The sequence below is a fragment of the Sebastes umbrosus genome, chromosome 20, assembly GCF_015220745.1.
Source record: "Sebastes umbrosus isolate fSebUmb1 chromosome 20, fSebUmb1.pri, whole genome shotgun sequence".
Taxonomy (NCBI): Eukaryota; Metazoa; Chordata; class Actinopteri; order Perciformes; family Sebastidae; genus Sebastes; species Sebastes umbrosus.
In genome coordinates, this window is record NC_051288.1 from 16,872,059 (window position 1) to 16,896,732 (window position 24,674).

The 24,674-nt window shown below is 41.0% G+C and overlaps 1 protein-coding gene across 2 annotated transcripts in view; it reads left to right on the forward strand.

Moving 5' to 3' along the window:
• The window catches only part of adkb (adenosine kinase b), a 116,246-nt gene extending 91,953 nt beyond the window's left edge, over window positions 1-24,293 (forward strand). For both annotated transcript variants that reach the window (XM_037754624.1, XM_037754625.1), the window contains exons 8-11: window positions 10,103-10,138; window positions 14,435-14,549; window positions 23,546-23,632; window positions 23,955-24,293. In XM_037754624.1, coding sequence (XP_037610552.1) covers window positions 10,103-10,138; window positions 14,435-14,549; window positions 23,546-23,632; window positions 23,955-24,079 — 363 coding nt within the window. In that variant the 3' untranslated portion in view covers window positions 24,080-24,293. The remainder of the gene's footprint in view (window positions 1-10,102; window positions 10,139-14,434; window positions 14,550-23,545; window positions 23,633-23,954) is intronic.
• Window positions 24,294-24,674: the final 381 nt, after the last annotated feature.

Below are 24,674 nucleotides of genomic sequence, written 5' to 3' on the forward strand. Positions count from 1 at the left end.
GTGAAATGATTTAGCCTCCTTGTTGAATGGCCCCCTGCCCTCCATGCAGCTTTTCATCTGGCAAATGGCCATCTTATGCCACATCAACACGTTGGGACATCATCTCAATTTTTGTATGGCCAATTTATTCAGACAAAGCTCTCGTGTCCCTTGTGCACACAAATGGTTTGAATTATTCTGAGAGCTTTTTTTTTTTTTTCCCCTCCCTGGGTTTTTCATTGTCTGAAGCATGCAAGTCCCTCCAGAGCCGATCTTTGTTTCTCATTAGGGGGTAAATAGAGCAGGCCAAATGCTCGTATGTTTATTATACACAGGAGGGCATGGTCACTGTTCTCGACAGTTCACCGCAGGAAAAAAAAAAAAAAGCAGTTTGCTTTCTTGACCTTTTGTTTGCAGCGCCTGCAACCAAACGTCTGTTGAATTTTACTGGATAATAACCTGCGAGGAAACTGATGGACTGCGATGAATGATGAATTCAACCACATCAGAAGTTTTTATAGCAGACTTTTCCAACAAAGACTGTTTTTAACCAGAGTGAAAAAGTAAACGTGTAATCAACATCACTATTCAAAGGTTATTATTTGAAGCAAAGTTTACACACTATGAAACATCTGCAAAGTATCGATTTAAAAATAATTAATCTCACATTTTGTTTATCTGTTCAAAACGTACCTTTTTAGTGAGATTTTTCAAGTATTTAATACTCTTATCAACATGGGAGTGGGCAAATATGCTTACTTTATTCAAACGTATGCATATATTTATTGTTGGAAATCCATTAACAACACAAAACAATGACAAAAAATTGTCCAGAAACCCTCACAGGTACTGCATTTAGCATAAAAAATGTGCTCAAATCATAACCTGGCAAACTGCAGCCCAACAGGCAACAACAGCTGTCAGTGTGTCAGCGTGCTGACTTGTCTATGACTTGCCCCAAACTGCATGTGATTATCATAAAGTGGGCATGTCTGTAAAGGGGAGACTCGTGGGTACCCATAGAACCCATTTTCACTCACATATCTTGAGGTCAGAGGTCAAGGGACCCCTTTGAAAATGGCCATGCCAGTTTTTCTATGCAACCGTAGGGCATTCAGAGCTTAACTTAAACTCCACAAGTGCTTAACAGTTCTCTAACTTGCCATTGCACCCAAACACATTATTTCTATCACTTCCCTTTTAAGATAAATTGATGTATTGACCCTGAAAATGTGCCCCAAAGAGCTGGAATCAAGATTGCAATTCAGTTGCTTTCATATGCGTGACTAAGATACAGTCATTTTCTATCTGTGAAGTCCTGGATCTCAAAAAATTCAATCAGGTAGACCTTGACCACACAAACTTCCAGACAATCAATAAAACATACTGAAGCAAAAGTACGACTTCATTTGAGAACAAAATTGGTTTCTCAGTAGTGTAAGTTATTCAGGTAAATTCAGGAGCTTGATCACCTTTTGACTACAGTCAAACTATAAAAAGTAATCAATCTTTAAATTCTAAAACCAGCTAAGAAGTTAAGTGGAATGAGAGTTAAAAGCTGCTGCATTAGCTCTGCTTGTTGAGCAGACCCGTTCGTCCACCATCTTTCCTTTATCCAGTGTCGTTCCTTGAGAGATAGCCAGTCTCTGGTAGTCTGACGTTGTGCGCTGACCCCTTGTTAGAGCCCAGAGGTGAGATGTGTGATAGAGGCCCTCAGTGCTGATAAGGCCATCAGGCTGATAACTAACTCCCCCCAGCACAAAGCTGCTACTGCCGCTGCCACAGCTTCCATTAGCCCCACCAGAGCGGCTGAATGCCTGCCTCGTTCCCTCCTGCTCTATCTGAGGTCACATCCTCTGTTCTGAGCCCCTTATGCAAACCCTGCTTTCCCATGCTGAGATTGCTATCAGCGGAGATATTTATGTACTGCACATGTTTCCGATTGTTTAACCTTTGGACCTGTGCTGTAGGTGCTGCCGTCGTCCCTGTGGGCTCGCTACGAGACCTCTCTCTCTGCCCTTGTAGGCAGACTCAGATAGTTGGGAGGCTGTTGCTAGAGGTGTTTAATGGACTGGCGGGAAAGGGCACTGTTGAAATTGGTCACATGAAAGCTTAGGTCAACCCGGCACTTGCTTTCAAGTTTGGATTTAAAGGGAAATGTTCGACCAAATTATGTGTGGTTATTTCCTTGATTCTGGTTCAATTTGCAGTCCTAATTAATTGGCATCATTTAACATTAATGCTGAGGACTTAGCACACCCTGTATTGCTGTATAGTGAAACTTTATAGTCATTAATTTTAACATAACACATCTCCCGAGTGAGTGACCTCGAATACTTGTAATCAGTTATGAACTTTATGCCCCAAAAGGCCAAAATGAACAACATTTTTTAAGTACATTGATTAGTGTAAAATCACCTGGAACTAAGTATCGTTGTGTTTTCGTTAGCTTAGAATGAGCCCTTCATATCTACATAGGGAAAAGGTCCTCTTCACGGAGTCCGCCATGTTACTCCACCAAGTTTCTACAGTAGCCCAGAACGGACAAACCAAACTCTGGTTCTAGAGAGAGGCTTTTGTGTTTTTACGTTATCTGAAGGCCACCGTAGTTCTCCGACACGCTTGTGAAACTGTGGTAACGTGAGCTGCAGAGTGCAAAACCATGGCACCGCCAGCCACCGTCTGACTTCCGTTGCTCCTAAAGTAGTGTTATTATAGTAAGGACGGTCTCAGAGCGAGGCGAACGGCGTTACCACGGATTTGCACTCGGCGACTCACGTTACTACAGTCTTCGAAAGGGAGGAGTGAGCAAAGGAGTACTCAGTTGGTTGCAATCTGCAACCACACCATTAGATGCAGCCAAATCCAACACATTGCACCTTTAAAACTTTATAGTCATTCATTTAAACACAACACATCTCCCTAGTGAGTGACTTCAGATATGTGATATCAGATATCAATCAGAGTCCTTTAATATTGGTGATACAGAGTCCAATCCGATAGTTATACAATACTTATTTAAATGTTGATTGAATATGCCATAAAGTAAGGATCATATTTTGATCGGCTTTATTTAACCGATACCAATCCATTAAAATATTTCCTGATCGGCTCAGGACATCACTAATGGTTGTCCTGAATCAACAACCACGCTGACAAGCCTCTCGCCACTGGAAAAGCCTGCTATAAAAAATGTGAAATTACACAACACATTGTAGGAAACCAGATGTTTTTATGATGCAGAGCTATTCAGGCATCAAACATATTTAGTTTTAATGTACGCTCACTGTAACTGTGCATTGTGCAGCGGCAATAAATAGGAAACAATATATCAAAATATACATGAGTAATTTGATCGAAATACTGAATCAGTATCAGATCAACTTATACTCAATTTAATGGATTTGGATTGGGGGCAAAAAAAAAACATGGTGGGGACATTCCTATTTCTAAGCAGAAGTGACACTGCAGTTTACAACAGAGCATTATGTAATGAACATATCCTGAGGGGAGCAGAGAGGTTTGACACAAGTTGAAAATGAGTACCGTCTTATAAACTGCAGAAGGTATTGCAAATGTAAATGCTCTTTCTCACAACAATACACCATCTGGTGAACAGTGGATGAAGTTAACGTACAGGGGGAAATAATGGAATTATTAAAAACAATTGCCAGCAGGTGTTTTTTGTGCTTTTTCAAAACTTTGCTTGAAGACATTAGAGAAACGCTGATAAGAAGACAAATTTAATGTAATGCATTTGGGACTTGGAGGAAGTGCTAGTTTGGAATCCGGCAGATGTAAATCATAAAACGTACAATCACACCCGCATGTATGGAAATAACTAGGTAGAGAAGAAACATGCCACTTAATGGCTCGGTAAAAACTAAAGTGAAATGCCATCAGTTGTTGTTGAGTAAATTCCCATAGGCAGTAAAAGCGACTCCTGCCTCTCTGGAGTGTGTTGCCGCGCGTGTGTGTTTACCCTCATGTTTGTGGCATGTCATGCCTGAGCAGGATTGCTGCATTCTCCTGGGAGCTACAGGAGTGCTCGGCACAGGTGATTTATTCCTCCTAATCTGTCCTGCACAGTAGCAGGCGGCCGCCTCCCCCCCCCCACCCAGCATGAGTGAGGTGCTATCAGCTTGCATGATCGTATTAATAGTCACCTGCGGTCGTTATCGGCCCCCATATCTTTGAGGCGGCAGCTTCCTGTTCGGCAGCACCTGGACTCGTGCTGAGGGCAGGCGTCCTCACATCCAGGAGGAGTCGTGTCGGTGACCCCCAAGGCCAAGTCAAGGGCACTAACAATCCCCACTGATGCCATCGCCTTGATTAGTTATTCACTCTCCACCCCCCATCCACCACCCTGTAATGTATGCTGTTGTAATCTGACTGGAAACGCTTGAGTTGAATGCCAGATGTTGTTTTTACTGGGCATTTATGGAAGCGGTCTGACTCGCCTCAGTGATGTCTTACGCTTACATGCAGGGAATGAGGAAAACATGTCATGTGCCATCGTTATATTATATATATATTCATCTGTAAGTAGTGATAATTGGCTGAATTATTTGAGATGTCATGACCCAGTCATGCTCGGTTTAGTTTGAAAGGTTTCTACAGTAGGTGATTTGTCAAATCCAACTGATCTGTCCAAACCTGATAATCTGTTCTCCTTTTAGTTTGCCAGCTAAGCCAGCTCTCAAATTATTAAGTTAATTCTGCAATTGTGGAAGTCAGTTCTCCATTAAATGGTTGTAGGCATAAAACTCTCTTTGAAATGAACAAGTATTGAAATGCCCAGAAAGGAAGAAGAAAACAGGGGGTGTTGTTGTAAATAACTTGTCAGGTCTATACCCTCCTTTGTATCTCATCCCCCCCGCACACACACGATGTCAAATACAATTCAATTTCTGCCTCAGCATCAGCTTGGGCTAACACGGTCAAGCAAACGCCTATTTTCTGAATGGCCTTGGGGAGTTATGCTTTTCAGCTTATCAACTTTTATTAACCTTAGCACTGAGGTTTGCTCTTTGATTTAGATTCTTTGGGAAACACTGAAATTGGATTTTTTTTTTGTTCCCCGACTCTCACTCCTGCTGTGACATATGCTCAACAGCTTGTTTCACAGAGGAGGAAAAACTAAATGCTTGCTTTTGTTTGTTGCAGGGAATATTTTATCATGAGAGCCAATAACAACTTCTCTAGTTTTATTAATTTCTTTTCCCCGTGGGGGAGTCAGGCCTATGTTCCCTTAACTTGACCCGACAGATGGTTTGTTACACAGAACCATCTGAGAAGACGTCACTGGAAACCATTTGGAAAAGGGCAGACACTTTAAAAAAAATACTTAGGAGATGATTGGATGAAGCGTCTGCCAATCAAACTATTGCCGGAGCCATTTGGTAGAAGAGCAAAAACATGTTTTCCATGGAGAAAAGCCTTCAGTGACGTACTTTGCTCTTCTGTCAATGAAGAAACACTCTCCAGTTCTTATATAGCTGATGCTATTGCAGCATCAACGCTAACCTCTTCAGGAGCCGCCATTGTTGTTTAGAACCAACAGTCGCCACTTCATTACACACACTTAAGCCACACCCCTAGCTGCCAGTAGCTCCTCACGGGACGCTGATTGGTCCTTGCACTGTCTTGCTAGACAAAAACGCATTTCTAGCGTGATCTCATGACATTGCAAGAATCCAGCTGCCGTTCAAGGTAAATGTTCCCCCATCCAAATCAGGCTTTACGTTTCCTCATCCCTATGTTCCCTCATGAACTTTTTGTCCATCCCAAATTTTGCCCTATGTTCCTTCAACATCATCCTTGGCCAATGTTAAATTCCGTCCATAACTTTTTGAGATATCATGCTAACAAAGTCCGCGTGGCACGTGACAGTCAGCGTGGCTAGTACTCGTTACCTTCATTGGTTGGGTTGGTTAGGTTTAGGCATGAGGAGTGAGATTGGTTAGGGTAAGGATATCAGGGTAAGCCAATCAGAGGCATAGTAGGGCGGGTCATAGTATGGAAAAATATTGCAACTGGGATGTTCCAGTGATGTCATTCTGTATCATAATTAGCCATGTGATAATGTTTGTTGTTTTTTTGGAGCAATGGGTCTTTGGAATAATGGCCATTTGTTTTCGGTCCAATGCGACATTTTTCAGACTATTGGGGTTTCGGAATAATGGGCTGTCGGAACCAAGGGAACATTGGGCTGAGGGAACGTTGGGTTGAGGGAACACTGGGCTGAGGGAACATTGGGTTGAGGGAACACTGGATTGAGGGAACATTGGGCTAAGGGTACATTGGACTGAGGGAACATTGGGCTGAGGGAACATTGGGTTGAGGGAACATTGGGTTGAGGGAACATAGGACCGAGGGAACATAGACACGCCCCCATTGGAAAATGTAACAATAGGGTTGTATTATTGTTATGTTATGTTATCCAGACCCCTGAATTCCCACTTAACACCTCTATTTATGATAAGGTATCATATAAAGACTGAATGCATATTGAGCGGTTTAGCTTCATTAAAAGGAAGAAAATAAAGTCCATGCAGCATGGGTAACTTCCACATACTGTGGCTGTACAGACCAGGACTGTCATAGGTTCCTGTCACATACAGTGTCAAGGAAAACAAAGCGTGAGGCTTTGAAAACTGCCCTTTGCATGAAGTGTGTATTTCCTCTTTCATTTTGCTTGGCAAGAAATTGTAGACTCCCGCCCCCCTGACTGGGCTCTGGATTATTAGCTTAAGCTCTCTAAAAATATCCCTTTGACTGTTTAAGCCTCTGACAGCAGCAACATCTCACACATTCTGATAGCTTTATACTAACTATGGCTGCAGAGGGCTCATGCTCTCAGCCCGCCTTGTTATCTTTTACCTTGTTTGCCCGAGGAGGAGAAGGAGGAGAACTTACGGGGCCCCGAAATCTGCTACAGCCCTCTCTCCTTCGGAATCAGACTCGGAGCGGATCATCAAAGGCAAGCATGCAATCACAGCAATCTCCGAACAAACGAGATGCTTTTTTTGAGCACGAGAGGATTTCGCCCAGATGTCACTCGAAGCACTTGTCATTGTTGCGACAGCTGTAGGAGCACATGGACCGTCATTTTAAAACCGTCTACCACAACATACCAAAACAGCACACGTCAAACGTGAACCCAGCCTTAAACATAAGACTTTTGAATATTAATACTGTAAGCCCCTTAAGAAATTGTTACTTTTATCGCCTATCATTTCAGTTTCATTGACTTGCATGTGTAGTCCCGGTAATTGCATATTTACCAGCATACAGTATTTATCATACCAATATATTAGCTTTGCTGAGCTTATAGTACCAAATATTTTTGATGTTGCAGCTCATAGAAATTAATAAATTCCTAAAAGGGATTACTCTGTACACATGTGGCTCATCGCTTCAATTATCTTTTCTCCTAACACCCACATTCTCTCCAAAGGCTTTTCTCACAAATAATATAGCTGCTAACTAGAGAGAGACGCAGGGTGAGATAGAGGCATGTGCCGCTCAACAGCAACATCGTTATTTCCAGTCTTCATTCATGTGTCTCTTTTTAAATGCTTTCAGATGAAACATCACTGTTTTGACAAGACATTTTCCAAGCTGCTCGTGTCCCTGCGAGATGCTCGCCGGTGATGGAACGTTCCTGAGGAGAAAAGTCAATATGTGGTTGTAAATAAATGAAAACAAATGTGAGACCTAAGCCTTCAATAGATTGAAAGAAGGTGAAGTAGGAGAAGAAAAAAAAGACTGCTCACCTTTACTCATTATAAAACCGCTCCTTGACTACAGCGGCTAATTGACTAGCCTCTTTGCCCCTGTGTGTGTTGAAGGAGTGGAGGGGGGTGATGAATTGACATATTGCTGGCGCTGTGATGTTGATCCAAGGCAGAGAGCCATGAGGCTTTCCTCCAGGGACCAGTAACCTTATTGTTCCATGTCATCTCCTCCCCTTCTGTTTGAGGACCAGGTTGTCAACCTCTCCCCAAGGTCACGCAAATACCAGCCCCCCTTCTGCAGATAATTGGATTGTTTAGAATCATAGCATCAACTTATTGCCCCGTCTGGGGTCAAAAGTGAATTTATAGCGCTCGAGGTTGTCTGTCATGATTTGTGGCATCGTTGTGAACTGACAAGCAACAGCTTCTGTCACCAGTTAAAGGATCATACCGGTGGTTTCTATGCATGTTTTGGCCCACAAATCACATATTGGACACCACAGCTAACCATATTTCAAAACCATGCTGGTGTGTTTTACATTTTTGGATGTATTTTCCTTATTATTCCAAGCACCCATTGGTGTCCAATTAATTTCTGTACAGTGTGAGAAATCAATTAGCAGACCCTAAAATGTCCCAAAAACACTGGTATGGTCCTTTACATTATTACATGTTTGCTGAACATATTCAAATACATGATGTATAGGTTTGTTTTGTTATATAAGTGTCCTACTGAAGTTGGGACAAGTTTTAACTCTACAAATCATGTATAACTTATATAACTTTCATACAATATGAAAATCAAATGGAAGACTCTTGAGTTGTGTTATCCAGTCAATTCTTTTCTAATATTTTAAACTTAAAGGATGGTCTATTATATACAGTACATATATCTCTATATATAGTATACTGTATATATACTGTAGATATTTTACATTTGATATCATTCTGTAGCTTCCCAGTAGTGTTCCTTAAGTATTTAAATCCAAACATTCAAATTTTGGTAAAAGTATGTATGTTTTAGTGTCAAAATGCTATTTTCCAAAGCCCTTCTCAAAACATTTTCCCACCTTACCTGACGTAGGTGTCTGCATGATGACATTGCTACATACAGTATACAGTATATACATATATCCTTATCCATAATCAGTGTATTCACGTTACCTACAGTAACTTGACCGTCGGCATGCTCCCAGTTTGGAGAAGCAGACAGGATTACCGCCACAGAGGCTAAGCATATACTGCTGTGTGGACGCCACGTTAGTTTGGATCCGCAAGTCACACAATAACACAAACAAACTAACCGATCGACCAGCAACTCCCATGTTCTGCGAGGTAAAATTACTGTTTTTGTCAATGGAGTCTGGTGGCTTTGATGACAGCGAGATAACGGCTTCAGTTCCTGTCGGAAAAGTAAAGCAAGAAAATACACTTAAAATAATATAGATTTTTTTAGGTTGGCCTTTTTTTTACATTTTCCTGCTGCTTCCATCCGCAGCCACCTTACTTTGCCATCAGACAGCTCTTTCTGACGGGGGAACTGAAGCCGTTGTATCGCTGTCTTCAAAGCCACCAGACTACATTGACAAAAACAGTAATTTTACCTCTCAGGATGCGGGTGTACACATACAACCCTGCTTCAAAAAATCGGAACTAACCCTTTTGGTTAATTATTTCCAAACTTAGCACAGCTAACGTTGACTCAGCTACTGCTAGCACTCACATTATTCATAACCTTATTGATTAGCTTACCTTTGTAACCTACTTCACTGCTTTTTGCTAACGGCTGAGTGGGTGTTTCCGTAAACCCCGGAAAAGAACAACGTCCTTTAAATAGATTGAAACCAATTGCTGCCTGAAATGATAAAAAAAATATCTCAAAATCTAAAACTACAGCATATATTTGAAAATGTTAAGCATCAATGTGAAGTCTACATGATTTGTAGCTAAGGAGCAAAAACTTGCATAAACACTGGTGTGGGCCTTTTAAAGTGCACCTGTTAGGAGACTAAAGAAACATGGTGGGTGTTGAATGCCTGCAGTGTTGGGGATTCCCACATACCAGCACATATTCATGGTTTCAGTGGCGGTTTCATGGCCGGAGGCTGACGTGGTGTTACCTCACGCTGCCGTGGTAAGATGAGATGAAGTGGGGCAATAGATTAAATGGGTGGGCTGCATGCCTATTAAATCAGGGGTTGGCAGAGCCTCACTAACTCAGGTTACTTATTCTCAAGTGACATGGCCGCACATGTGAGGAGCGGAGGCAAGCGAGATGTCTTTACTTCACGTCTGGAGTGTGACATTGTGCTCTTGTTTGTGACTCTGTAATTAACTGCTAATTTGTGTGTGTGTGTGTGTGTGTGTGTGTTTTTCTCTTCTAGGAGGCGGCCACATTTGCCAAAGAGCTGGGCTTTGAGGTGAGTTGACCGGCAATTGCACACTAAACAGATCCTAAAGGTTTATTTTTGCTGATAATGAAGTTCTTTTTGGACAGTGATTGATGTGCTATTATACTCTCCAGGCCTTGCAGCAGTTGCTATGGAAACCTGGCAGTCGTCATGGTTTCTTTGTTCAGCCAGCTCTCTGTTATGACGCACTCTGCTAGGTCTGCACCCAACATCGCCTACAGATGTTATTTATTGAATTTTGAAAAGCCTCTTGGGAAGCTGAGAAGTTGGGCATGGTTTCAAGCCTTTCTCTGCAGGCTCGGGGCTCATCAGGTTGCCTGGTTAAAAAGCCTCCTCATTATCTTCATTGCACTCAGGGATGATACTGTATGTCTTCCCTTCACTGCTATGGCATTACACCACACTGAAACACACTGTAGTCTTTTAATAACCAAATTACAGCCACCTGTGGTTTTAGATTATGGAAATGGAAATTACAGTGCTTGTTTCCCCATAGAATGTGCTTTAACGTGGGGCTGCCTCTTATGTGTAAAATGAATGTTCCCTTGGTCTATTTTCTGCTTGTCTTTTGCATATTCCTCTCGCTGCTTTTTAAATGTGAAATCAAAAACACAAATAGCCAGTGTGTATGTGTATGTGTGTGTGTGTGTGTGTGTGTTTTTCAAATGGGCTCAGGTATTTTAAGTGCCTTCTCTCTTTCAAAGGTAGAGCTGCCTTGAGTATGGCTCTGCACTGTGTGAATAATTGTCATCCAGAATCACTAACGGTGTGATCAACGTGACTGGAATAGAAATGCAATCCTGATGGCAGTGACAGGTTTAAGAGAGGAGAAGGGATGAAGGCAGGAAGAGAAGGGAGGGAGGCGGGCGGGGGGGGGGAGGGTTGTGTCTGGTGGTGATGGTGGGGGCCTTGCATGAAAAAAAAAACACAAAAGGGCAAAGTACAGACTCTCCTAGTAGTTACAATTCTTTGACATTTTCCATGTCAATCTGATTTGCCAGAACACTCTGAGAAATTGCATTGGATGAATGTGATTTCTCAGATAACATCAGTGGTGTGTACTGTGCTTACTGCATTTCTAGATGGTTGCAGTTCAAAGAGGTTCTGCACAGTAGTCTTATTTTTTCCACCCGTCACTTTCTGATGACAATTTTACCCCAATACTGGAGTTGTATATTGACAAGTCTTCAAAAATATCAATATATACAGTTTCTAGAACTTTGTTTAAAGCAGGAAATAACAGATAACATTGTTAAACCAGCAGAATAAGTTTTATATAGTTGAAATCAGAACAATTGATATGTTAAGGATATTTTTTATACAATATGTCAAATGTGTGTAAAATCACATGCAATAATCCAAATTCATGAGCTTCAAGATTTATTACTGATCTTGGAAATACTAGTTCGACAAAAAATTCCTAGCACATAAGATCCACTTACTGGAAATATTCCCGGAGCTTTCAGCCTTATCCCATGGCTTTCATAAGCAGGAGGAGTTTGCTCAGTTGTCATGGAGATTGTTAAAGGACGGTCTCTTGCGTCGCATCCGACCACCTGTTATCATGGGACCAAACTGTCTCCATGACAACTGAGCAAACTCCATCCTCCGAGGAAGATCACGCGACGTGGCTGAGAGCTCCGGAAAATTTCCTTAAGTAGGTGGATCGATCTTGTGCTAAGATTTTTTTTTTGTCAAATCAAATTCATGTTAAATTCAATGGACTGACTTCCATTAGTATCTATCAAACAAAATTCTCCATTACGAACTAAAGTAACTCTTTTTGACATCATCGTCCAAAATCAATCATTAACGTTGACAACAGACTTGTAAAATGACTACACAATCTAATCATACCCTCAATAATATGATTCTACTTTAAGCCAATAAACAAAAACTGAGAATTATCATCCTGTAGCAGTACAGAAAATACTTTATTTTATTACCATTATTCTGTCAAATTTACACTAAACAAATGAAAAACAACTAAAAGTAAGAATTGCAGTTAGAAACCCAGCGTACACAAGTGTGTCTCTGCATGCAGTTTACAAACGTTCACAACCCAAATCGTCACATACGGCCGCTTTGTCACAACCCTTGGCGTCACTTAAGGGTTAGGCAAAAAACAACAACTTAGGTTTAGGAAAGAACTACATGTTTGGGCTTAAAATTACTACGTTTGTAAAATGAAAATGAAACTGAACGTTGTGGACACGAACGCACAGCTGATTGTAACGTAAAGTGAAACTTAGCGCACGGGACACGATCAGCGGTCTGCTGGATGAAAACGTTGTGTTTGTTGGACCCATCCTCCATCCCCACCCGCCTGCCCTATGTGTCTCTTTAGCTCTTTAAACTACGTCACCGCACTCCCGGCACACTTTTCCTGAGCGTTTACTGTTGCCAAGGATGGGTTTACATTGCAGTTAATGGAAAGCCCGGTGCGTCTTGTACAGGCGCTTAAGGGTGCCTTGTGCGGCGGTATCGCACACCAACAGACATGGCAAAGCCTCGGTATTTGACGCCCTGGGAATGAGAACGGGCTGACAGTTTTACTCTTTTAAAGCCAGTGGTGTTAATTTAAATTCAGCAAAAGTCCAGTTAATTGGTCAGCGGGGCATTACTTTTGAGGGATACTGTAATTATATATATAAATATATTGTTGTAGTTGCTGCCCAGTTGTGAATATCTGACATTATACACTTTTAATGTATTCTGAAACATTGTTATCATCACATTATGGATGACTAACAAAAATAACAGCAGCACTTCTTCAGTGTAAATACAAAGCTTGTCCTCACAGCAATCAGCAGATCTGAACACAGCCGCCTGATTGTGATCTGTTTCCTTTAAATGCTCAAAGAAGCATCTACATCGCAGCTCTGATTGAATCTTTCCCTGGCAGTGTTTGTCAAACAGCCTGCAGTGGAGACGATCACTTTCTCGCTGGCTTCAACACAGAACACACAATTTAACACCCTTGTGAAGCTTTTATATTTCACGCCTTGTTGATTTACGTCTGATCAATTGCCGCACAATCGTAAATATTGCCATTTGACGGCGGTAAACTAAATTGACCGTATCATTTGTCGATTCATTTGTTTTGCACTTATTTTCCTGCATTGTTTTTTTCCATAGGAACTTGTCAGGTGAGTGTTCCCGCCAGGCAAAAAGGAGGAAGTTGTCGCTGTCTGTGTGTGTGTGTTTATGTGTGTAGCTTACCCTACCACCTCTGGCCCTTAGAACCTTTTAGCTCCTGAACCTGAGTAGAGCGCCTTTTTTATGTCGGCGAACATAAAACCGAAGGGTGACAATGTGCCGAAGCCTTGTGCGGTTTTGCATTCAGTGTCTGGAGGAGTGCTTGTGGTTACATCCAGTCACAGTGACAAATTGCCTTTTTTTTTCCCACCGTCGCCTGCTAACAGCCTCTGTATTAACCTCACCATTAGCACTTACTTAGAGTGTTACACCCATTTTTCCTCGGCCCAGGGTCTCCCCGGACCTCTCAGGGCTGATTAAAGGACATTTGGGAGGCATTTAGAGGTGTAAAAGCTCATTGGTTTGAGTGAGCCAGTGTGGCTGGTGGTGTTGGGTTGGAGCCTATCTCTCTGATTACTCCCATAACCACAGTGTTTGCTCGCCCTGAAGGTGCTCGAGTGTTAGCTTTGACACAGATGCTAGAGGCGTCTGCGACCCTTAATGCTAGCTCCTCAGCGTGCTGTATTATGGAAAAGCGAGCGTCCACCCCACTGCGAGACGGCGATAAAGACATTCCACCTGCTCATAGTACATCATGATGAGTTAATAATAAAGTAGCACTGACAGGTGTGGGTTTTTTTATCCCTCTCATGATCAAAGGCAAGCACTCCGGAGAGTTCTGTCGTCTCCAGGCGAGAATATCCATTCTGTGCAGATGCTGAGGAAAGAGATGGCCTGTTTCAGGAAGAGAATGATACAGTGCACGCACCGCCTATCCCTTCAGCTCAGAAGTAGCTTTATCTGACAATGGCATATCTTCACACGCTTATTTTCATCTCACTTAGGGAATATGACATTCTAATATTTTACAGCTCGCCCGTAACTGCATGGAAACATCATCGAGCGCTCCTATTGATCTTTTTTCAAGGCGTTTCATAGCCCATCTGGTTTCATTATCACTTGATCCGTCTGCCAGGATCGAAAAAAATCTGACCTCTCTCAGTCACAGTTGTGGTCTTTGATTAACTCCCCAGAAATTGCTCCTCACGATGGATGCATTCATTCACATACTCACCTAGTGGTTTGGTGTTTTTGTTTTTTTTACAGACAGATGACATTGGAGAGATTGCAAAGAAGGCCCAAAATCTCCCCAAGGAGAATACGAAGAGGCAGCGAGTGGTGGTGTTCACCCAGGGCAAGGACGACACTTTTGCAACTGTTGGTAGGCCATTTTTTGTTTTCCTTTTTTGTCTGCTTATCTACACATATTTCCACTGAAGTACCACTCAAAGCCATCCCAACTTTGGCCCCTTTGTGGACATCTTTACCCTTCCCCTAAACCTCATATCTCAAAAACTGCAGCCTTAAATAGATGGTAGATCGCTGACTGGAGAGAGCCGAATGCTATCAGTAATTTCTTTGAAGTTAACCTGAAATATTGACGCCAGATGTTAAAAAAAAAGAAAAGAATGCTTGCACTACGTTCTGTCATTTCAGAGCATAAAAGAAGTGTGGGGGATGCAGAGAGCAGGCATTGATTTGTGAAGTACTTCTAACTTTGTCTTGGACAGACTCCAGGCCAGTCCTCAGCAATTTTTAATGCTTCAACTCATACATCCTGCCCTTTTTTTCTCTTCCTGCAAAATGCTGGCAGAGTGGCCTTGAGGAGAGGTTGACATCGTTGGTCCTTTGATTCGGGGCATATTTGTTAGCGGGACATTAAAAGGCAGTGTCATCATAACTGAGCAGGGGTTGCATTGTTTAAAGAGGACCTATTATGCTTTTGTGCTTTTTCTCTTTCCTTTAGTGTGATATATAGGGTTTTTTTGCATGTAAAAGGTCTGCAAAGTTGCCAAGCCCAAAGAAACGCCTTGCTTGAAGTCCTGCCTTTTCTTCTGTAACATGGTGATGTCACCAAGTAACACATTTGCATTATACCTGCCTAGCGGCTAGTTTGACACGCCCTCAAATAAAGTTAGTTTGAGCGGAGCTGGAGCGGAGTCCGAAGAGTTAGGTTCGGTTGACCAATCACTACAGAGTGGTCCGGCTGACCAATCAGAGCAGACTGGGCTTTTCGAGAGGGTCGGGCAGGAGCCCAAACAGAGCGTTTCAGACAGAGGGTGAAAAGAGGTGCTGCAGCACAGCCGGTTTGAGGAAAATAAAGTGTTTTTTGAACATTAAAGCATGTAATCATGTCCTAGTAGAAACCCAAAATACAAGTATGCACCTGAAAATAAGCATAATAGGTCCTCTTTAAGCGGTGTGGGGAGGGATGATAGTTTCCTTTGTTTGGAGCCACAGGGTGTCTCTCCTCGTTGCCCTTGCAGTTCATAGTAGTTGTGCACGGGGAGAGATGGCCTCAGGTAAAGACTCCAACATATCACTCATCACTGGGGACTGCAGAGAGCACAGCTACAGCAGGACTGTTAGCACTGCAGGACACGGTCCATTGTCCTCAATTTCATACTGCTGGTAAGACGAGCTGAAGCTTTGTACAGTATGTCACCGATGGCATTATTAGTCAATCAAAGATTAATCGTGTCTTTTCTGTATTTATATTTTTCTTTTTATTGTCTGAAAAGTGCGCTGCCATTTCGGCCAGGACTCTCAGGAGTCTATACCAGTATAATAAAGGTTAAAGTGGCTGTAATCAATATCTTCATATTAACAATGGATAAAATACTATGTGTAGGGGTGGGAATCACCAGAGGTCTCACGATACGATATCATCACTATATGATCTTATTGGATTTTACACATTTTGTGATATGCTGAGTATTGCGATAAGATATATTGCGATTTATTCACTTTTTTCAACTGCAAATTATGCAGTTTGTCAACATCTGTTTCATTTAATAAGTTACAGTTTTTGCTCTGCTCATCTCAGAGTTTTCATTCACATATTTTGAGGTCAGAGGTCAAGGGACTCTTTTGAAAATGGCCATGCCAGTTTTTCCTCACCAATATGTATCGTAAATTTGAAGCGTTATTTAGCGTTCTTCCCGACAAGCTAGCATTACGTGCTTACCAATGGTACTAATCGATTCTCGAGGTTTTCTAGTTTCATATGATACCAGTATCTTCACTTTAGCTTTAAGACTGAGCCCGCTACAACCTCTGAAAGACAGAATAGCAACCGATAGTTAGGACGTTAATAGTTTATATAATAAAAGATTGATACTTGGCGTCCATGTATCGATACAATATTGCCACGCAAAATATCGCAATACTATGCTATATCGATTTCCCCCCACTCCCCCCTAAATATGTGTCATCTGAAAAGGGAACCCACAGAATTATTACCCCACTCTGCAGTCCTCCTGAGCTCTACCAAAGGTTTTTTAATCTTTTAACTCGTTATTTTGGTTTTACAGCCCATAACTTTACAGTTTTGGTTCACTCATCAGTGTTGTTTACAGCTGCAGCAGGCCACTTTAGCAACAAATTAGCAACTAGCTGCTAGTGAACATACTGGATTTAGCAGCTAAAGAGACAGATATTTCCCTCAGGAGTTGGTGGGGAACAAAAATAGAGCTAAAAGGAGACTGAATATTGGGCTTCAGTGCATCAGGTAGACAAATCAATAAATTATAATACCGAGTTATTTCCCGGTCCTAATTAATGGCGTGTATTTTAATCAAGCGAATCTAATTCTCATTTTCAAAGTATTCCTGGAAGTACATTTCCTTTCATGAGAATCTGAAAAGAAATCTTTAAGCAAGAGCCCGACCGTTAAAAAAGAACGAGAATCAATCCATTGTGCTGGAGGTGATGGATAATTCCCGCCTGCTCCTCTCATTGCTCCCGCATGAAGACAGAGCTGTGCGCTGCTGTGAACTTTATATAAAATACATGATGAATGCAGGCGGGATGAAAGACAATGTGTTTCAGATGTCATCTACAAAGGCAAACATGATAAATGTCATTGACTGTGCTATCATTGCAGCAGAGCAGTTACAGTAGTAGGTGCAGCAGAATCGGTGTGTGTCTGCGTGTGTGAACATCGCTATTCATGCCAGCCAAATAAATGTCAATGTAAAAAGAGAATTAAAGATTTTCATTTCCCAGAGGCGGCGCTCTAATAAACTTGATCTCTCATTTTGTTTGCAATTTGTCCTCCTGTCAGGATTTGATCATTCGCCAGCCTCTGCATGTCATGTTAAACCATTTTATAGTGATTAAGGATGGAAGAATGCCTTCCCCCCGTGGTACAATTCTCCAAAAAGAGATGTCAATTTGTTATTGTTCTTTTTTTCTTCCTGCCTTTCATCACACCGCCGCTTCAAATGTGCCTTTTAAGAGCTGGGAGCAAGGGGAAATGGCCCTTTATTTAGCTGCCACTGACACTGCTGAACTACGCTTTGGCTTTTGCTTATACACCCATTACAGCAGTAATTAAGATCATTGTGCCCTGAACCTTAACGGTGAGGAGATCTAATAAACGATCATTCAGCGGGGGTTGCCGCTCTAATCGCTGATAAGGACTTGATAAAGCCTGACTCGGCTCCACGGCGAGTTTTAGAGCTCTCAAGGGGGCCAAGCAGGCAGATTTCAGCTTTGAAAAAAAGACCTGATCTATACATGTTAATCACATGGGGTCGACTGAGGAGGGAATACTGGCTACAAGGCTCTTTTTTTAAAACTGGGTTTATTGTCCCCAAAGTTACAGTATAGATTAAACGCTGCAGAATTATTTCAAGGTCTACTTGGAGAAATCTTAGCAGTCTGTTTTAAAAAGCGGGATGTTTATGTTCTATACCTCACGAAGGACAAAATCAATTAACATCCTCCGCCATGAGAAAGACTTCCTCTCTTTTCCCTTTGGCATCTCACGTTGAAGTGTTTTCTTTCATGTCTACCCTGAAAGGATATTGGTTGGCGATGATCTTTTGCCTGTGGTTACAGTAATTACAGGCATATGTATTCTTTTTTTTCTAACTCAATTGTGAACAAAGATGTTGGTTATGATAGGGGAACAGATTGAATGTCAACTTGCTCCTATAACCTGTCGCGTTTGCCAAGAAAGCGTTGTTTTCTTCTCCGCGGCTCAGAGTTTGGCTGCAAAACGCAACAGGAAACGTTCCAGAAGAAGTATTCTCGTGGAAGTTTCTCGCATAAAGATGTACTTAAACTCGGAGCACTTTAGATCATGCCTTTTAGCTTGACAGTTATAATTCCCTGTCATTTAGCAGCTCGTGTATTAATCGTTTTACTTGTTTAGATGATAAAGTGTGACAGGATCAAAGTTAATTTGAATGGTGTGCCAACTATTTGATCTACCTGCTTTCTGTCAAAGCAACAATAGTGAGCGCTGGAACACAACCAAGCGGAGCATGTAATAATTTCCGAGTCAGAACAACCCTCCATATGCTCATTTTCCAATAAAGCAGAGGTCGTCTTATTTGCATGTACAGTCACTTTTTTTTTTTTTTTTTGTAACAGGAGAGCATTTTCTCAGTCAGTGTTGTGCTGTGAATTGGCATTGTTAAAGAGAATAGCCAATAATAAAGGACCTAATTGATACTCATTTTCAAAGAGACGCCTGTTGAAAGAATTTCTTAAGTTTAATCACCACCATTCAAGAGTTGTAATGAGGGAATTATGAAGAGCGAATTAACAAAAGCATACAATTATAGCTTACTCGAAGAAAAGTATTTGAATTCCTTCTAGGCTTTTCCTCCGTTTTATTTTCTCTGTTGCAGGTTACCTGTCAAAGCACAGCCATACTACACTCCCACGTATTCACCGCCAATCTGCTGCTTCACTCATTTTGTCAAACCAAACTCTAGGAACAAGAATATGTTAGTGTAAAAAAAACAAAAAAGTACAGCAGAGTTTTATTGATTGAAAATAATGTTGCCGATGTCATTACAGTGAAATGAGTTCAGCGAAGCGATGTTTTCAGACGTTCTACAAGCCAGTAACAACAGACTCTGAATATTTTGGCAGGAGGGTTTTTTTTCTTTCTTTTATTGCCATTTCCATGACAGATTTTTGCCAATGAGATCTTTGTTACAGGCGGCTGGGGAATAGTTGGACTGTAACCCGAGTTAACATGTCAGTCAAATTTAATAATTTGCATGAATGTGGTTATGTGAACTTTTCCCTTGCAGCAGAGTACAAACTTTAACTGCGGCCGTGATGATAGATGGAAGAGAAATATTGGATGTCTGTCGTGCCAGGCTTTTAGAGACTGTGCTCAACAACAGTGAGCCGATCAGTCACAAATGTTGAAACTTATGTCTCTTAGGTGCTAAAAATTCAAATTCACATGTTCACATCTATAGGTTTTACTAAATATTTAAAGATTTTCTAAAAACAACACAGTACTTTTTGAGCTACAGTACATGCTAACGTCAGCATGCTAACATGCTCACAGTGACAATGCTAACATGTTGATGTTTACCATGTTCCCGATCTTAATTTAGAGTGTTAGGATCATAGACAGATAGAAGTGGATATAGTCAGCGTGACGTTACCTATTGGTTTGTTGACTACCGCTTTCGCGTTCGGCATTTTGGCTGTCGCCATCTTGGTTTTTTCAACCAGAATTGACACTTGAGGGTAGAGCTAATACAACCAACGCTGAATAACACATTTTAGGCACGGATAACTCCCAGACCGGGCTCTTTTTCTCATAGACTTTTATACAATCAGACTTCTTTTTGCAACCAGAGGAGTCGCCCCCTGCTGGCTATTAGAGAGAATACAAGTTTAAGGCACTTCAGCATTGGCTTCACATTTCAGACAACATTTGCTAATTAGCACTAAATGTACAGCTGGTAGGAATAAAATTAGTAATGAGTCATAAACCAAAGTATTGGAAACATTTAAGATATTGACTTGATGATGACGTAAATTCCACTGCACTCCATCCAGTAGTAGTTGAGATATTTCAGTTTAGACCAAAGTGGTGAACCAACCAACCAATAGACCAACATTGCCATCTCAAGAGCCACACAGCTAGCAAAAATTGCAAGCCAGCAGTAAAACAATGTGGTTACTTAAAGAACCTACTGATAATCATGATATACTGTATGTAAGTCCCAGTTGTAGAATGTTTGTAAAGACAGAGGCTGTATTTTTATGTGACTTTAGCTCATAAAGTGGTTCTGTATTCTGATCATTTTATGCAGAAAGCAGCTGTGATTGCTAAATTTGGTAAAATATATTAGTTTTTGTGGAAACAATTGGAGAGTTGGAAAAAAATGTTGATTTCCTAGAAGAACCGGCTGAGTGAAATAAAAGGAAAAAAAATAAATATCAGCCAAAGAGCTAATAAGACACAACAGAGGAACAAAAGATACCCAATGCACATTAGAGTACAATCACAAGAGTCATCCAATCCCCAATTAATTTAAAGGATTTTCAAAAGAATCCACATCCAGAGCTGTTGATTGCGACAACATAGCAGTAGGTCTAACAGATTCAAATTTGTTCAATCTGACACCTCTGGATGAAGTGTTAACACAAAGATGAGCTTCGTGTGACAAGTTACCTGGTTGCAAACTGTTTTTCTAACAAGACCTGACTCCTCCTGTATACCACCCACACTGGAGATGGTAATCATCTCTTTTGTAACTACCGTAAACATATTTACAAAGTTATTTATATCTCATTTCTCGGGTCTAATGAAGAGCAGAATCTGCGGTGAACACTTGCAGCAGTATCCGGTTTTATAGCCGCAAAGTGCATCGCGTAAGCATGACCACATCTAACGTTTCCTAACTGTGGAATAAGTGACATAACTGTAATTTATTATTAGCACATTTTCCATGGCGGTTAATCGTTTCAAGAGGGAGGAGGATTCATCTGTGGCATTAATTAAGCAAAGTCGTTATGCTACTAATTAGCTGATCCTAAAAGGATTCTTGTCTTATTGTAATTTATTATCAAAGTGACAATCTCCTGCTTTCCTTTTAAAGAGAGAGTGTGTCATTATGAAAACACAATCTAACTCTTTATCTGATACATCCTCGGTACCTGACCTGTAATACAGTCACATTCTGCTCTGTAAGATGTCATTTTCAACCACAACCTGATGCAGTTTCTCTCACAGTTGGTGTATTTCAGTAATTTTCCTGACATCAGGTGTTGAGCATATGCTCGGCGGCAGGTTGTGTATCTTTTGCCCTGTAGGACGAGAGCAGAGATGTATTCAGAAACTGATAAGGCGCGGGGTGTCTTATCTGCGGCGCAGATATTCTGTGAGCCATTGTTAGATTAGCAGGGAGCCTCATTAAACAAGTTTTTGTAGTTTTTTTTCCTCATGTTCTCCTTAAACTTCCAACCTTTTTTTCTCAATAAGAGGTCTGTCAGCCTCCTCGTGTTCCTTTTATCCACATGTCAGTCTTTTGTCTCCTGCACCTTTTTGAAGGTTCACGTCGGCACCAGAGCCCTCAGATTGTTTGAAGCTTGTGTGTGTGGTTTAGATTGTTCTGACATAAGTTGCTGATTTAATGTCACTCTACACCTCGAGACTTTGTCATCTGGTAGATTTTTGTTTCGTTTTTTCTCCCCCCCCTCGCCTTTAAACTGGAAGTCCCTTTGAAGTGCATATGCTACTGATAATTGAAGCAATATAATCCACTGAAGATAATAAAGAGAGCCTCATTTAATGGGTTCCGTTTTGAACTGAAACAACACACAGCAACTGTTCTTGTATTGTTTTTAATTTATCAGAGCACTCACCTAAAGCGTTAGAGATGTTTAGAGTTTTTGCATTTGATCATCTGTTGCATTTATTCAAGCCAACGCAGGACATTGAATTATTTTATATACTAAAGTGTCCCTTAGGTTAACATCTAATTCACCTAGTAATTTCTGCAGAAACAATAGTTAAATAATCCATTTGTCCGTCGACGGAAAATAACTATTTTCATAATTAGTCAGTTGTTTACTGTATGTCATTTATCAAGCAAAATGCCAAATAGTCACTGATTCTAGTTTCTCAATTGCTATAAATTTGCTTCTGTTTCAAATCTTTGTAAATTAAATGTGTTTAGGTTTTGGACTGTTGGTCAAACAAAATCTGATAGACTGAAAGATTTATCCAAAATATAATCAATAGATTAACAAGACTTTAGAGTCTATAGCCGTGCTAGCAGCTCTGTGAGGCTGCTTCAAGCTAAATGCTAACGCCAGCATGCTAACATTCTCACTGTGACAATGGATTCATGTTTACAATCTTAGTTCAGTATGTGTTAGCATGATAGCATTTGCTAATTAGCACTTAACAGCACTAAAGTACAGCTAAGGCTGATGTAAATGTCTTGTTTATCAGGTATTTGGTCATAAATTAGGCATGTTGCGATATACCAGTGTTGACGATAACTGATATTTTAAAATGAAATATATGATTATGTTAATAATACACATATGATAATATTGTTTAAATAATCCAGCGCCATCATTTTATTTGTACAGTAGGGCTGTCACGATATCACACTTTCACCACAAGATTATCGTGGCCAAAAGAATTCACGATAACGATATTTTCTATAGATATCGCAGTAATATCGTTATGGTGAATTCTTTTGGCCACGATAATCATGTACTGAAATTCTGATATTGTGACAGTCATATCATAAACCAAATTATTTATAATAAATTTTGACCTGATGTGGTTACAATTCATCCTGAGGGAGACATTATGGTTTGCACCAAATTCTATGGCGATCCATCCAATAATTGTTGAGACATTTCACTCAAAACCACAAATGTCAACCTCATGGTGGCGCTAGAGGAAAAGTCGGGGATCACCAAAGTCATTAGCATTGCACTGCTTTATCATTTCAACTTCATATATTTGATTGTTTAGACTAGCGTATTTTGAGATTAAAACCTTGTGTGGTTCATAGTTCTTCACTTTAGCAAACTCTTAGCAAATATTTAGCTTGGGTGGCCATAATGATGCTATATGAAATTTCCTGTCCTATCAAGGCTAAATGTTTAGCTTCCTTGATGACTACATTTGAGTTACTCAACATGTATTATGTTGTACATACTGTACTCTAAGTCATAATCTTCTATTTCACACATTATTAATTAGCCATTAGCCATGCCATGCTGAAGTGCTCGAGTCTCCAATTATAACAAAGCCTTGCTGTGTGAAATGACCTATGATTTTTTTTAATATCAAGTTACAATCAAAGAAATAATGAGCCCAAACACTAGTGCTCAACTCTAATTAACAGCCCTCTTGTGTTCTGACCGCAGGTGAGAAGGTGACCGTGTTCCCTGTTTTGGACATCGACCAAAACGATATTGTGGACACTAACGGAGCCGGAGACGCCTTTGTGGGAGGTACGGCATGAAAACCATCCTCCACGCAGCTTGATTTCTGTGTACAATCCCAATTAACCTTTGATACCGGCCAACTATGTAACGTAGTAATGCCTCCCGATTATATGAGCGTGACATTTAGCCTGCTGTTTTCACTCTGTATGAGCTGATCATAGCACCACATAAAACAGTCATCATTTGGGTCCTGTTGAGGATGAAACGGCATCGTCCCTTTACCCAGAAACCATTACTACCCAGCTCATATTAATGATAACTGCTCCCCAAACTATTCTGGAGGTGATGGAGGGTTTACAGGTTGACCTATGCTCTTCTGTCTACCCAGGATTCCTCTCTGCGTTGGTCCAAGAGCACGCGTTGGAGGAGTGCATCCGGGCTGGACACTACGCCGCCAACGTCATCATCAGACGGGTCGGATGCACCTTCCCAGAGAAGCCAGAGTTTCACTGATGCACATTCTGTCTTTTTCCACAAGATACTTGTATATGTATGCTTTAGGATTTGATGTACATTTTTTTTCTATTTACACTGACTCACTGCATGGGACTAAGTGCTACAGCTTGAATATTTTATCAAGCTCGAAAACGCAACTCAGATGTTTTAATACAATTCAAACAATGTGCTGGTATCGAATATTGGAATAAAATGGTTATGTTTAAAGGAGCATTCCACTGAAAATCGATCTTTTAGGTATCAAAAACTGAACGCCTGTAGGCCTGAAAGGTGTATCATCACCATTGATCTATATGTTTCAAGGATCTCCACAACAGAGCTAAACACCCCCAGTGTCCCAGTACCACCTACTCATTGCATTGAGTGTGTGAGTGGTGTATTTATTGATTTATTTGGCAAAGCGACGACAGTTTGGATCACACTAAGAAATGGATCAGCGGTGAAGAAGTGCATTATCCTGCAGGATACATTTAAAAAGTTTCTATGGACATGCGGCTCTGAAAAGTTTGTTGTTTCCATCATGAAGGACGGCAGCTGTAGTCGGCTTCGATTCACAGAAGTTAGAATTGATTCGGATGGTGACCCGGAGTCA